Source organism: Pyrgilauda ruficollis, unplaced genomic scaffold (genome assembly GCF_017590135.1).
Source record: "Pyrgilauda ruficollis isolate IOZ18807 unplaced genomic scaffold, ASM1759013v1 scaffold67, whole genome shotgun sequence".
Lineage (NCBI taxonomy): Eukaryota > Metazoa > Chordata > Aves > Passeriformes > Passeridae > Pyrgilauda > Pyrgilauda ruficollis.
Genome location: NW_024528488.1, coordinates 925,989 through 941,893, shown reverse-complemented (window position 1 = coordinate 941,893; position 15,905 = coordinate 925,989). Strand labels below are relative to the sequence as shown.

Here is a 15,905-nt window from a genome sequence, read left to right as displayed (position 1 = left end):
TGCAGCAGCCCAGGGATTCTGCAGAGCTCTGCTCTTGTCCAGCCACAGCCAGGCCCATCTGGCCATGGGGACAAAGCTCCTTGACAGACAACTCCATAAGGGATTTAAAGATTGGATTTACTGAAAGAGGGATTATGGAGGGCTAGACTCAGCAGGAATTTGTGCCTTTAGGGTGACTTTAAGGTTTTGGGGAAATGCAGCTTGCATCAGGTTCTCCCTTTCTGCTGCTGGGGCTGGCAGAGCATCGTTAAAGTTGGGATAATGAGGGTTTTTATTAATGGGAATGTTCCAGAGGCTTTGGCAACACGCCTGGGATTTCACAAACATGAAAATAAATGGGAAAAAGAGCAGCTTCCCAGTTTTACACCCAGAACAAATGAAGTACAGCATGGCTGGCAGGAAAAATCCCAATGCAGATACCAGATCTGCTGTGACCCCTTATTATCTCACATTTCCCACACACAAGGAGATCAGGAGCTCCCACCACACCTGAGAATTCCTTTAGCAGGTGAGCTTGGCTCCTGCAGCTGCTTTGGCTCCTCGGGAATTCAGAGTAGGAGATATCTCCAGGATTTTCAATCTTTCCCCCCTCATTTGACATCCCATGGGATAAACTGGTAATACTGATCTTAAATATTGGTGTATTTTTGCCCACCTCCTGCTGGGAGGCAAAGAGAGAACCTGGCTCTCCTTCCTGTAGTTCCCAGCCTGCATTCCTGCCCCCATCATTCCTGTTGTGCTGTGATGTCCTTTAGCTCGGGCAGCTCTTTGCCTTCCCAGATGTATTTTTAGATTGCAGCCTCCTCTCCTTTCACCTTCCTGCTGGCAGGATGAGTAGAATGACCTCTCCACATCCTCTGCTGGTGCCAGAACACAGGAATGGTTTCCCACTGACAGAGGACAGGGATGGATGGGATATTGGGAGGGAATTCCTCCCTGTGAGGGTGGGCAGGCCCTGGCACAGGGTGCCCAGAGCAGCTGTGGCTGCCCCTGGATCCCTGGAAGTGTCCAAGGACAGGCTGGACAGGGCTTGGAGCACCCTGGACAGTGGAAAGTGTTGGAAAAAAATGGGCTTTAAGGTCCTTTCCATCCCAAACCATTCCTTGATTCTCTGATTGTCTCTTCCCCTCACCAGGCCTGGAGCCTCTTCCTTGCCCCTTCCTGGCTCCTTGCATGCAGCCAGCCAGAATTGTCCCTCTCATCCCTCAAATGGAACCCCCTCAGCAGCAGGAATTCAAACCAGGGTTTCCCTGGCACCAGCAAATGCTGACACAGCAAATCCAGCCCTGCTAAAACTCCAGCAGCCTTGACCAAAACACCATGAATATTCATGAGGTGATTAATTAATGTCTCCCTGCTTTAATAGCTCCTCACAAAATTCTGTGCCATCCCAGGGGCTGGCACCCGGGTGGAAGTGTCACTTTAAGGTATTTTGGAACAACCTGGTCAGGAGTGAACATGTCTGAGAACTGCAGTGACCCCAATCAGCTCCCCACGGCTGTGATGTTGATTAGTATCCATAATTAGAAATTCTCCAGGAGGGTCAGGCTGTGCTGCAGAGCTGGAATGGTGCAGGAAGGAATTTCCAGCTGTGGGATATTCCAAGTTCAGCAGCCTCCATTGTTCTTTGCATTTACACGAAGCTTAGTGGACTCCTGTGGCTGGAGATGCCCTCCAGGAGACAACATGCCTTGGGAAGAGGGAGATGGAAACATTTGTATGGATGGAAGCAACATGGGAAATGCCAGGAGTGTTTCCTCCCTGTCCATTTTCCTTCCCCTGCCAGGACACAGGATGCTGGGTTACCCAGATTATCCACACTGCCTCCAGAGGGATTTTGGGGCTGAGCTTGTGGAAGCCTTTCTGGGGTTTCTCTGGCCATTCCCAGTCTGGAGTGAAGAGAGCTTTGAGATTTCAGCAGGATGGGGATTGCAGAGGGAATATCTGCAGTGGGGGTGGGGTGGGTGCTGGATTTATCCCAGATTCTTACCTCCAATTGCTCACCCTTTCCCACTCAGCACTTCCAGCTCATTCCCACAGGATGCTGGAAGTGCCAACGCTCTGAATAATCCCAAAAACCATTAGAGGAGAGCAGCTCCTTCAAGGGTTTTTAAACACAGGGTTGTGCATCCAGCCTCCAGCTCAGGGAGCTGCTGGATCATGGGATCCTGGAAGCTGCCAGGGAATCCTGAAGGCACCAGAACTCCGAGCTTGCTTTTGATCCCAAGCATCTGCCACTGGCTGCTGTCAAAACTCATCACTCATCCTCCAAAACTGCAGGAAAAAGCGAAGGGGTTCTGTAATGTGGAATTAAATGATCAGTTGTGGAGCAGGACTGGTTGAACCTCATTAATTGATGTGCTAATTACCTGTGGATATCTAGGCCAGCCTGGACTGTGAGCTTCACTTGGAGAAGTTTTGCAAGTGGATCTCCAGCAGCTTGAAGGAGAAGAAAACCTTTCTCAGTGCTTGTGGAGGCTGAACCAGTGCTGTCCCCTTTGTGAACATCCCCTTGGGTGCAGTGGAAGGTAATTAATTAATTAATTAATAGCTTTGTCACACTGTGAACTCTCTGACCTTTTTGCAGTGTTCCTGTCAGTGAAAGGTGAATAAATTCAGGCAGTGAATGAGGGTGATGGGACAGGGTGAGGTGGTGTCTGAAGAGGGGAGCAGCAGGAGCTGAGTTTGGGTGTCTGGTGGCACAGCCGTCGATTGATCCACTGCCCATGGATACACAGAGCCAGGCTGGGAATAAAAAACAATTTATCTCATTTCCAGGAGTCTCTGGTCTGGGGAGATGAGGGTTGGTAACACCAGGGCAGGAGCCTGGTGACATCCCCTCAAAAGGAATAAATACATTTGTGAATATAAAATGCATTTTATATGTGTATTATCTGTATGTATATTTAACTCTACAACAGACGACTTTCAGTCCATTTCATAGAAAAACACGGGTTTGGGTTGTAAGGGACCTTAAGGACCATGGACAGGGACACCTCCCACTGTCCCAGGCTGCTCCAAGCCCCCAGTGTCCAACCTGGCCTTGGACACTGCCAGGGATCCAGGAGCAGCCACAGTTTCTGTGGGAATGGATGCCAGGGCATCCCCACCCTCATTATCAGACCCTTCTTCCTAATGTCCTATTTAAATTAGAGGTGTTTCTAATTTAAATCGAGGAGTTTCTTCACCTCTGGAATTTGTCCCATCTTTGCATGACACATCAGCACACAGTCCTGGAGACACGAGCAAGGAAAATCCCAACCCAACCCCAGTGTCTGTTTTGTCCTTCTTGCAAAGCTGACCCTTTATCCCACCCCCATCTTTCTTTGCCCCATTCCATGATCTCATTCCACCTGTTGGGCTCCCCCCTCGGCCTCAGCGAGCCCTGGTTTGGGCAGGGCTGCTGAAATGACCTCACCAAAGGGCTCTGGCCATCCCCACCCCCACCGGGATGTATTGAAGTGGGGTGCCCCCAACCAGGGAATGATGTGCTCTGACTCCATGATTCCAGAAGGCTGAACAAATGCTTTGTTAAGCTATACTGTATTACACTAATACTGTACTAAATTACATGCTAAAGAGATACCATACCATACTAAAGAGATACTCTACTTCTAAGATACTAGAGAAAAACCTGTGACTGTCAGAGACAGTCAGGACCCAGCTTTGACCCAACTGGCCAAGGAATCAAAACAACTTTCACCAGTGTCCAATTAACGAATCACTTTGGGCAAACAATCTCCGTAACACATTCCACATGTGCCAAACAACAGGAGCAGCAAGTAGAGATAAGAAATGTTTTCTCTTCTTCCCTCTGTGCTTCTCACTGCCTTCCCCAGGAAAAGTCCTGGGAGCGAGTTGTGCCTGCTGCTCTCTGTGAGGAGAACTGCGGCCCCAGGGATGCAGCGGTGCCGGCAGGATGGGCAGCAGCAGGCGGAGGCCGAGCTGCAGCAGGGGCTGAGCCCATCCCAGGGACTGAGCCCATCCCAGGAGCTGAGTGCATCTCAGGGGCTGAGCCCATCCCAGGAGCTGAGCCCATCCCAGGAGCTGAGCCCAGAGGAGGCTGTGGCCGTGCTGGCGCTGATGGAGGAGCACGAGGAGCCCCTACTGAACCACTCCATGGCCTTCATGGAGCACCTGGTCCAGGAGCTGCAGGGGCTGGAGGAGGTATGGAGCCACGGAGGTGCCCAGAAGGAGGGGTTGTGTCTCTGGGCATCAGCAGCTCTGCCCTTTGCTCTGGGAGAAATTCTGGGAGGAAAGGGAAGGGAAGGGAAGGGAAGGGAAGGGAAGGGTCTGGGTATGGGGTGCTCTGGGGCTGGCTGAGGAAGGACAAGGGGCAAAAAGGGGCCCCTACAGAAGGAAAAGCAGGATTCAGAGAGAGTGAAATGAAACAGAGCTGGAAGGAGATTGAAAAGGAAATATAAAACAGTAGGAAGGGCCAGTGGAAAAGGAACAGGATATTTCCAGAATTCCTGGTGAGGGTGGGCAGATCCTGGCACAGAGTGTCCAGAGAAGCTGTGCCTGTCCCTGGATCCCTGGAAGTGTCCAAGGCCAGGTTGGATGGGGCTTGGAGCAGCTTGGGAAGGTGGAAGGTGTTGGAGCAAAATGGGCTTTAAGGTCCCTTCCTTCCCAAGCCATTCGAGGATTCTGTGGTTTTCCATAGATTTGGAAGGGAAAGAGAGGAAATTAAGCCAAGGAGCTCAAGGGTCCTCTGGAAGAGGATCCTTCAGTATCCCTGGCCCCCATCCCTGGGTGGATGGAACTGGATGGGCTTTAAGGTCCTTTCCAACCCCAACCATTCCATGACTTTTGACTATTGGTCTTTACTGACTCCATTTGTGTTGCTGTGATTTATTGCATTTCTGCAGAGGAAATTTCTCCTTTAAGTGCTGGAACAAAAAACCTAGGAAAGCTGCTTTGAGCACTTACCTTCTGCTAAAATATCTGGGATTTTATTGTTGGTAGCCAAGGAAAAAGGGGGAAAAAATAAGCCAAAGGAAATATCTTAAACCATACAAGAAACCACAAACCCTAAGTAGAGCCTCCTTTAGCTGCAGAGTTTGCTGTATTCCCATATATGATTTATTACACTTGGAAGTTAATCTGGAAGCCCAAACTCCTGAGGTTTGTTCCTGCCAGCTCCTGGCAAGGAATTCAGGCACTTTGTGACTGTTCCCAGCTGTAAAACACCCTGGGAGAGCAACAAATACATCTTTATTAAGTTTTTTGAGATGAAAGGCGCTGTTGAATACATTATTTTAATGCCCTCTAATGAATAAGTGTGACTTCCCTCTAATACAAATTAATTAATGAGCATTTCCATTTCCGAGCTCTAATCTCCAATATTAAATGTTATTAATCCCAGCAAGTTAGACCAGCACATGCATCCATTTCAATGTTTTCCCCCCATCCCAGTGATAGCACCTTGGCTTTCTCTCCCTTATTTATCACCCTCCTCTAACCCAGCTGTTCTGGGAATCACAGAAATCCCTGCACTGGCAGCAAGGAAAAGTTGATTTCTCCAAAGGGAAGGACGGCACGGCCAGGACACTGGGAGGCCAAGGGCTCTGATTTGGACATTGATATTCTTCCAGAATTCCAGGATCCAAGCACATGTGGAACTGCAGGCAGCTCCCAGCAGCTCTGTGCTGTACCTGGATTTTATTCCTGTTCCTGGAGCCTCTGGAAGGCCCCTTCCCACAGCACTGTCCCATCAATGTCACCGGGAATGCTCCCCGTGGTGACAGCCTGAAGGAGTGGCAGGGGCAGGCATGGGGGAGGCTTCTGGCTCTTATTAAAGAAAAATTAATAAAAGGGAAGCTCTGGGCAGAGCTGATGGGACAGGATGGGGTCCCTGGGTGCGGCAGGGAAGCAGAATTTGGACCATGGCCAGTGCTTTTGGAGATGAGTGTCCATGGTTAGAGAGGCTGGGAGAGCTGGGGGTATCCACCTGGAGAGGGGACCTCAGAGCCCCTGCCATGGCCTGAAGCACCTCCAGGAGAGCTGGAGAGGGACTGGGGACAAGGCATGGAGGGACAGGACACAGGGAATGGCTCCCACTGCCAGAGGGATGGATGGGATATTGGGAATTAGGAATTGTTCCCTGGGAGAGTGGGCAGGCCCTGGCACAGGGTGCCCAGAGCAGCTGTGGCTGCCCCTGGATCCCTGGCAGTGCCCAAGGCCAGGCTGGACACTGGGGCTTGGAGCAGCCTGGGACAGGAGAAGGTGTCCCTGCCCATGGGATGGAATGGGAAGAGCTTTAAGGTCCCTTCCCAACCCAAACCAGACTGGCATTCTCTGAAATCTTGTGGGATGGACACTCAGGTCATCCGGAGACTCCACTATTTGTGGAGGTGAGGGTTGGACACTCCCTGCAGTGACACATTCCCAGGGAACAGAACCAGCAGGGCTTGGTGGCCTCTCTGGACCGATGGAGACTCTTCTGCTCATGGCCAGATTTTCCTGGACACTCCCCAGGAATTTGCTTGCTGGGGCAGTTAGAAGTGCCCTGAGGGGACACCTTGCTCAGGACAGGGTTTTGTGTGCCCTGGCTCTGGGGACATGCAGGTGGCACTTGGCCAAGGTGGGACAGTGGCGCTTCCACCAACATCCTGCAGGTTACAGTGACATGTTCTCTGCTGTGCCTCAGGAGGGTGAGAGACAGGACATTTGACCCCAGGATGGTGACACATCCCCTGCCAAGCTCTGAATCCCTCTGCTCCTGCCTCCCACAGGCCAACCTCCAGGCCATCATCTCCTCGGGGCAGCAGGTGGCCCAGCTGATGAGCTGCCTTGACGCGGCGCTGGCCGAGGTGGCCAGGCTGGAGGAGACCCTGCAGCTCTGCGAGGAGCTGCTGGGGGGTGTGAGGCAGCAGATGGATCGCATCCACCGGGAGAACTCCCTGCTGCACCGCCTCGCTTCCAACAGGACCAGGCTGATGGATGAGCTCCTGTTCCTCACGGTGCGTGCCTTTGCAAGGACATTAATCTTCAGCAGCTGAATCTGCTGGGAAAAGCTTCCAGGGAATTTTAAACACTGGAAGCTCTGATTGTCTGCAAGGTCTATGGAGCTCCTCTGGCTGGGAAATGGGGGATGGTGTGAGGTGAGGACGGACAAAGAAGAACTGGGATGTGCAGGACCCTCACCATGGCCCAGAGGGGTCTCTGAAAGGCCTTTTCCAGGGCAGGATTAGGAATGGCAAAGCTGATTAAATAAGCATGAACTGGGAATACAAACCCAGCAATTAATGAACTTAATGAATTAATTAGAGGCAAAGCTTGCAACACCAGGCCTTCCTTCTCCACCACTGCAGCTGTTCCTGAGCAGAACATTGGTTTTCATGGGGACTTCCATGGATTTCCTGACGGACACAGCAGCTGCTGCTGGGGGCAGCACTTGGCTGTTCCAGCCAGCAGCACTCCCAGTGGGATGGGAAGGGATGGGAAGGGAGGGAAAGGAGTGGAAAGGGAGGGATGAGGGGCTGGCTGTGTTTGCAGCTGCCCTCCCTGGCTGTGTTGCAGAGCCAGCTGCAGCTGAGCAGGGAGCACCGCGCCGCCCTGAGCCGGGCGGATCTGTCCAGCCCCGCAGCCATCGCAGCCTGCACGGCTGCAGCGCGGGCTCTGTCCTCCTGCATGGACCTTCCCATCCACCCCAGTGAGTAGGAGCAGGGCTTCCTCCCACGGGATCGCCCTGCCAGGGGTAGACACCTCTCGGAGCTCGGAAAGGAGCTGGGGAAGCTGTGGCTGGAAATCCTGATCGGTGCTGTCTGTGCTCCAGCATGAAAAAACAGCAGTTCATTGTGGCAGGATGTGGGAGTTTTTGGATCCCTGGAAGTGTGCAGGGACTTGATCCTGGCAGGAAATTCCAGGTTTTCCTTGTGGCGAGACTGGGCGGGTCTCCTTGGCTAAGGTTGGACTCATGGATTATTTTTATTTTTTAAATTCACTCCTTGTCTGTATTTCCTTGGTACTACAGGAAAGCTTTTGCCCTTTCATCAGCTTTTGGGTGGATTTATTCCTGGACTTCTGTCTGAGTTCCCAGTTTTCTGAGGAATGTGGGTCTGCAACTCCCCCAGAACCCCTCAAATCCCAAAATATCCTTTTTTTCCCCGAGGTTACCGGAAGCTGCAGGCAGTGGCAGAGCAGCTGATCCTGTTTGAAACTCTCAAGCAGAACTTTGAGAGCTCCTTCATCAACCACATCACAAACATCTTCGAGCTGCAGGTGGGCTCCACTCTTCATGGCAGCCTGAAATCCTGGGAAATTGGAATATCCTGGGGAGGTCGGGCCAGTGGTGCAGGACATGCTGCTGTGACAGGATTTACCTAAATTGTCTCTCCAAAGAGATCTTCCCACATACCTTCCCCTTGCCATTGTCTCTCAGTCCTCAGCTTAATTTTCCAGGGATGCAGGAGAAATCATGCTCCCAAAATCCCTCTGGTGACATTCCTTAAGCCCTTAGGCCTGAAGATTTTTTGTTTAGGTTTTCTTATTTTATTTTGGGGGTTGTTGATCTGTTTGTAACCTAAAATCCCAGGATAAACCCCAATCCTGTGATCCTGTGATTAACACCTTCAAGTACTGATCTGGCAATTTAACAGATTTTATGGCCAAGACCCCTGTGAGCAGCAATCCCACAGATTTCCTTCCATGGAAAGGAGCAATTACTAAATCCTTACCTCCTTACATCCTTAGTGTTCCGTTTCAAGCAGCAGTTCTGAGAAGGGAGCTGGGAAGGAGCTGTGTGATTTCCATCCTTGGAGATTCACAGGCCTTGGCTGGGCACATCCCTGAGCAAACTTTTCCATCTGGATCTGCTCCAAACCTGCCCCACTCCAACCCCACCTGCACAGCCCTGTGGGTGCAGTGTCCCGGCACATTTTCAAGGCTGTTTGATGTGAATTTATGGTGTAATTTCTCTCCCTTTAGGGCAGTTCCCAGGCCCCTGCTCCTGGTGCCCCCACTGGCAGCATGGCTGCCCCAAGGCACAGGCCCCAGCACGAGGAGCTGCTGCCCTACAGCCCCCTCATGGCCTGGCTGAGGAGCACCAACCCTGCTCTCTTCTGGGACCTCCCCAAGGTACAGCTGGAGCCCTCAGCAAGCGCTGCAAACCTCCCCTGGGGACAGGCAGGTCCAGCTGGGGAATTCCTGGTGGGACCTGGCTCTCACTGTGAGACACCTGAGCTTCCAGGCTTTGGTCCTTTGGGAATGTCCGGCCAGCCTGGAGCTCTGTGCCCGACTGGGGAGGGGGACCAGGGTCGTGCTGAAGTGAAAGGTCTGAAATGCCCAAATCTCAGCTTTTTGCTCTTATCTGGCCTTTTCTGCCCATTCCAGGTATATTCCCAGAACCTCGGCAGACTCTACGAGCGGGAAATCAGAGCCCTTTTTGAACAGGCCAAGATCTCCCTGTCAGGAAGAAGAAAAGGAAGTGAGTGGTTCAAAATCTGCCCTCTGTGCTGCTGGGCAGGGTTTGTTGGCACCCCGGGATGGTGACAGTCACCTCCAGCACAGGTGGCTCTCCCAGGCCTGCTCCAGGATTTTATTTCCTGGGTTTGCAGGTGGCAGGGTGGGAAAAGCCAGCTCTGCTCCACACCAGGCAGTGTTTGTGAGAGCCTTGGCTCCATGAATTCCCCACTTTTGTTCAGCTGCTTCTCAGAGCCGGCTGGGACACCGGCGTGTTCCCTTCCCTTCCCTGTGCAGGGCTCAGGAATGACACACTGGTGGTTGGGATCGTGCTCCAAGCAGCCACAGGAGAGAGAGAGGGATGTAGAAAAGCCTGGAAAACAAAACCTGTTGTCAGCTCCCTTCTCCCTGGCTCTCAAAGATTCCCACTCCACCATTATCTGCTGAAAAAAACCTCACCAGGTTTTCTCTTCCCTTGCCTTCACCTGCTCCAAGGGCTGGAGCTCCTCTCCCATGAGGACACGCTGAGGTATCTGGGGCTGTTCGGCCTGGAGAAGGCTCCAGGAAGACCCTGTAATTCCCCATCCCTGGAAGTGTTCCAGACCTTGTCAGACAGGCTTGGAGCAACCTGGGAGAGTGAGGGGAAGTTGTCCCTGCCCGTGGCAGGGGTGGAATGAGGTGATTTTTTGGTCACCCCCAAGCCAAAGCATTCTGTGATTTTATGATTGTCTAAAGCCTGGTTCGTATTTCATGCAAGATTCCTCAGACACTTTCCCCTGCAGGGGGAAGCCTGTCCCAGAAGACAGGGGGAATTCACAGCAATATTTATGGAATGATCTCACAGTGAGCTGACTGCCAGGCTGTGTTGTCCCAAGGTGCTCATTTCCACCAAAATCGCTGGGTCTGACTCAAAATATTCCAGTCAGGTGTTTCTGAAGATAAAAAGAGAAACTGATCTGTCTCCTCTGGAAATTTTTTATGGCCCACAAGTCACATTTTCCCTCAGTAAAACAAAGAGCTGTAATGGAAATTTCCAGGCCAGTTTGGCCCAGTTTGAAGGTCAGGCTGGTGTGTTTTGTCCATCAGAGTCAGCACTTCCAGCTCTGCACTTCCTTCATCAGCCATGTCCAGATCCCAAGCCAGGGGATGAAGCTGAAGGAAGGGAATGAAGGCGGTTTATGGCTCCCACTTTTGGGGTTCCTCACACCCAAAACATCCCGACCACCCCTTCCAGCTCCTCTTCCCAGTGTCAATCCCCTGGGAAAGTCACTCAGCAGCTGGGAAAACAGGGGACCTCAAACCCCTGGGATCAAAGCAGGATGGGGAGTGCTGACACAAATACCTGCACAGCAGTCTGTAAAAAAAGAGAAAAATTTCACCTAAGTAGTCCAAATGGCACCCAAATGGGCACCACTGGACCATTTATGGGAATAAAGTTGTTAAATTAAACAAAAGGTGGTGCTGGGCACGTGTGACAGCCAGTCTGCCCCATCCCCTTCCATAAACATTAAACTGGGATTTCCTTCAGTATTTTATCCATCTTTAAATCCTATACAAGTCTGTAAACCAGGAGGGATTAAACCCCAGGAGAAAACCCTTGGAAGGCTACAAGGTGTTCCTGCTCTGGTAGAAATCAGCCCAAAGTGTCTGCCCAGTGCTGGGGCTCTCCACGGGCAGGACAGGGTGAATTTTGTTGTCCTGAGATGTCTCTGCTCTGCTCCAGAGGGTGAGGACAGGTCTGGGACAGGCAGGAAGCCCCAGGCTGGGCTGGGGTTGTTCAGCCCATCCTTGATGTGAGCAGCGCATTGGAACAACCTCGCAGTTCGTGAGAAAAGGGGGAATTTTTAGCAAGTTGTGCCCACAGAGGTCGTGGCACCTTCCCCGGGGCTGGCGGTGTCCCATCGAGCTCTCTGTGCCATCTCTGCAGCGCTGGGGGCAGAGCAGGGGGACAGCGTCCCCCTCCCTCTGCAGGGCAAGGTGACCCTTCCCAGCTCCAGGAGAGCCCAAACTCCCAGTGCGGCTCTCCAGGGTGCTGCAGACGCGTCCGGCTGCAGGAGCTGTCCCCGGGGCTGTCCCCGCTCCCGGAGGTCCTGCTGCAATATTCCCGCAGAGCTGGCTGCCCCCGGGACGGTTTGCAGGGCACGTTTGGCTTTGCTGGATTTCTGCATGAACCTCATCCAAGGTCCTTCCTGCTCATGGATGGAGCCCAGGCTGTGAGGAAACCTGCCTGAAAACATCCCTTATCCCTGCTGGAAAACATCCCTCCCCCTTGCCCCAAAACTTCCCTCATCCCTGCCCTAAAACATCCTTTATCCCTGCCCGAAAACATCCTTTATCCCTGCCCCAAAACATCCCTCCTCCCTGCTGGAAAACATCGCTCCTCACTGCTGGAAAATTTCCCTCATCCCTGCCCCAAAACATCCCTCCTCCCTGCCCCAAAACATCCTTTATCCCTGCCCCAAAACATCCCTCATCCCTGCTGGAAAACATCCCTCCTCCCTGCCCCAAAACATCCTTTATCCCTGCCCCAAAACATCCCTCATCCCTGCTCCAAAACATCCCTTATTCCTGCCCCAAAACTTCCCTCATCCCTGCCCCAAAACATCCCTCATCCCTGCAGTCAAACTTTCCTCATCCCTGCTGGAAAATATCCCAGTCCAGGTCTCCAGGCCACTTCCTTTCTCCTGATTATCCCAGTAAATATTTTGGGTTGATTCCCCACCCTCATAAAGTATTTTATTTATGGCACCACCTGCTGATATATTGCCTTATGTGATGGGAGAGTTTAGAAGGCAACCTCGAGCTGTTTATAGCAATTAGGGGCCAGTAATTAAGTCCTTTCTCATTTTGCCATTCCGTTTTCTGCAGGTTTGTTAAATTCTTTCCCACTTGCTGTTGGAAGATTTATTTTTTCCTGGTTTTGCCACTTCCCAGCTGGTGAAATTATAATGTAATTGTGAGAAAAAGGCTAGGAAGCAGCTTCTTAATTTAGTCCTGGTTTTAGCAAGGCTGAGGTCGTGAGCAGGGCTGGCTCATCCCTCATCCCTGCTCATCCTGGGGCTCAAAAATCCTTCCCAAAGGGAAAACCCTTCAGGAGTGACTCAAATGGGGATATTTGAGATACTGTGATTGGTGGAGGTGACCTGACTCCTCCAGAACTTTTGGAATAGGGGAATGATTCCCATTTCTGGAAATAATTAGGAAATAATCTGGATGTTTCCCCAATGATTCCTTTCAGGGAGTAGAAAAATGTTTTTAAACACATCTTTCAATGGATTTTTTCAACTTTTCCACTCAGGCCAAGCTCCCAGTGCTAAAACTGCCAATGTTGCAGTAATATATTTATTTCCAGTGAAAGATTTTAATTTTATAAAGGCATTTTTTGAGAAAAAGCCATTCCCACCTCCCCTGGATATTTTTTAATGGCAATTTACAATCAAAATTAAGCACCAAACAATTTTCCTGGGGCTTTTGCAGGTTTTTGTACTGATCTGTTCTCTTATCCCCTGGGATTTTCCGCAACCCAGCTGTCAGGAGTAAGCACAAGGCAGCAAAGGAATAAACACCACAATCAGAGAAATCAAAAGGCAGTTTAATGAAACAAAAATAATGAAAAAGAGGGAGAAACAGGTGAGAAGGCAGAGAAAAACTGGGAATTTCATCCGAATTCCCCATTTATCTGAATGCAACAGGAAAAGATTAATTCCTGCATGAGGTCAGATGTAAAAAGAGCCATTTAAGACTTGAAGTATCCAGGACTCCAGGAGCTGGAGAATCCCAGGGGGATGAGAGTTCTGACGTCCCACACCCCGTGCAGGTCTGCAGGACACTTGGGAGAAGCCGATGGGGACCAGGCAGCCCCGGTGGAGCCTCCCCAGGAGCAGGGAAAGCCAGGAGGACACCCCAGCCAGGGGGAACATCTGCAGGGTAAGGAGCTGAGGGCTCCTCAGGAGTTCCATGTCCCACCCACCCCATGACCCCTCCCCGGGGCAGAGCCTGAGGCACTCCCTGTGCTGCCCGATGTCCCCTCGGGTGGACACAGAGCTGCTCCGGTGTCCCCAGTGAATCCCAGAGGGTTTCCAGACCAAAGGTGCTTTCTCAGCAGGTGTTGCAGCAGGTGCTGAGCGAGCTGCAGCCCCTTTGCACCTCGGAACAGCAATTCCTGCAGGAATTCTTCTGCCTCGGCTGCGACTCCGTGGAGCTGCAGGCGCTGGGGGTGAGGGTGAGCACCGTGTCCCCTCCAGGCCCATTACCCAGGCTGGCACATCCATGGGGACCTGGGCTCTCCTGGGCTCTCATCCTCCAGGAACCAGCAGTAGGCAAGCTTAAATGGAATTTAATTGACAGCTCCAGGAAAATCAGGGGTCTCCAAGCATTAAACAAGCTGCAGCAGAAATAAATCCAGAGCTCATTTTCCTGGCTGAAGGAGAGCAGACAAATCATAATTTGGTGGGTTTAGGTGGGATATTGGGAAGGAATTCCTCCCTGTGAGGGCAAGGAGGTGCTGGGATAGAATTCCCAGAGCAGCTGTGGCTGCCCCTGGATCCCTGGCAGTGCTCAAGGCCAGGCTGGACATTGGGGCTCGGAGCAGCCTGGGACAGTGGGAGGTGTCCCTGCCCAGGGCAGGGTTTTGGAGTTCATCCCAAACCATTCTGGAATCCTTTGATAGCTTCCCCTCTAATCTTTTTTCAGGGATCTGCCAGTAAGGGAGGAGAGCCCATGGCACCTCCAGAGGAGCCTCCTCGCACCAAGAGCCAGAGCCAGTAAGTGGGGAAGGGGATACCCTGGGTGCTCTGACAGGACACAGGCTGAAGTGTCCCCTCCCAGTTAATTCCTGACTTTTTCATGATTTGGTTTGGTTTTTAAGGCCAGAAGAAGCCATAACCCAAATGCTGAGTGAGATCTTCAGCTGCCTGGAGCCGGAGCTGAGGGCATTTCTGGATGTCTGCAACAAGGTTCACCCACTGGGCTGCCTGCAGGTCCTGGTGGCCTTGAGTGACTCCGTGTTTGGGAACTGGGGCCCTTCCTCAGCTCCCCCCTCGTCCTTCCTGCACACCCTCCTGGGGAATGTGCTGCTCCTGGCCAAGAGCAGCTTCAACAAATGCATCGTGAGTGTCCACGGTGGGAGGGAGCCCAACAGACCCGAGTGATGTTTGACCTCTTCCAGAACCTCCCAAACAGAATCCCAGAACCATGGAGGCTGGAGAAGACCTCCACAATCACACAGTCCAAGCTGTGCCCAATCCCCAGCTTGTCCCCAGCCCAGAGCTCTGAGTGCCACACCCAGGTGTTCCAGGGATGGGGACCCCAAACCTCCCTGGGCAGCCCCTGCCAATGGCACAGCTCCCTGTCAGCCTCAAACACGGAGTACCACATTCCTCGGGGTTACAGAAGGCATTGTAAATGGCAGAAGCCTTCCCAAACCCAACTGCTTGCCTTGTTTCCTGCCCTGTGCTCCACCAGATGAGGTCGGATCTGAGGGTGCCACCTCTCTGTGTCATTGTCAGGGGAACTTGTGCAAGGAGATGGAGGAGGCCAAGACTGGCAGCAGGACGAGAGGGGGGATCCTGCCCTGCGTCAGCCACTTCCAGGAGTTCGTGGCGCTCTCCGAGGAGGTGTTCCGGACATCCCAGCGCCGGGGGGAGCTGGACAAGGCCCAGCTCAGGCTGGCCAGCAGCGTCTTCAGCAGCAGTGAGTGCCAAGGCTGGGTGCTCTGGTCAGGAAATGTCCCCCTGCAGCTGCAGGAGTGACCAGCTGGGCCACCAGGGCAGGGTGAGCTGCCTGTCCCTGGGCACTGAAATCTCTCTGCCTGAGTGAGATCCTGGGAGCACCAGGCACATTCCAGGTGTGGCAGGGTGGGAGCTGCCTGTCCCCTTTCCCTGAGCAAGGTTCTGGGAGCACCAGGCAAATTCTGGGTGCTCTGTCACAAGGGGATGGGCCCGGGGGTGACAGGGCTCAGCTGACACACAAAGGCTCGGCTTTGGATCCAGTTCCAACATCTCCTCCCTCACTGAGGAGGGGGAGCTCCTGACACATCAGACTCCTCTTACAAGGTCTTGGGAGCCAGAAAAACTCCCCCAAAACCCTCAAAACCAAGGGGTGTTGGTAGGGAGAGAGGGGTTGGGAGAGCGGGGTGGGGAGCTTCCAGTAGATCCCTATGTTGTCCCAGCTGGAGCCCTTAGCTTCCTGTCAGTGAAAATATCCTGTGTTCCTGCCTGGAGAGGACCTGAGGGGCTGCAGAATTCCCAGCTCTGACCACAGATTACAAGGTGGTGCAGAGGGGCAGCTCCCACCTGCAGGTGAGCCTGGGGTGACCCACTGATAAATCCGTGGGCACAGCCCTGCCAGGCTCCAGGAATGTTTGCAGGGAAGCAGGTCAGGCAGGGAATCATGGACAGGGATCAGGATTTGTGTTATAATTACTCCCTCTGAAGTCAGACGGTTCAAACGAGCCGTCCCAAAGGCTCATCCCTCCTGAGAGCCTGCAGGGGCTTCTCTCCACA

The 15,905-nt window shown here is 52.5% G+C and overlaps 1 protein-coding gene across 1 annotated transcript; it reads left to right on the top strand.

Annotated features, from left to right (window-relative positions):
• The first annotated feature begins 4,083 nt into the window (after positions 1-4,083).
• Positions 4,084-15,220, top strand: LOC121362794 (exocyst complex component 1-like). The gene is made up of 11 exons (XM_041484612.1): positions 4,084-4,167; positions 6,735-6,812; positions 7,528-7,654; positions 8,114-8,223; positions 8,929-9,078; positions 9,334-9,427; positions 13,220-13,329; positions 13,508-13,624; positions 14,095-14,165; positions 14,270-14,510; positions 14,910-15,220. The coding sequence occupies exons 1-11, from the start codon at positions 4,084-4,086 to the stop codon at positions 15,150-15,152; spliced, it is 1,425 nt and encodes a 474-aa protein (XP_041340546.1). The 3' UTR covers positions 15,153-15,220.
• Positions 15,221-15,905: the final 685 nt, after the last annotated feature.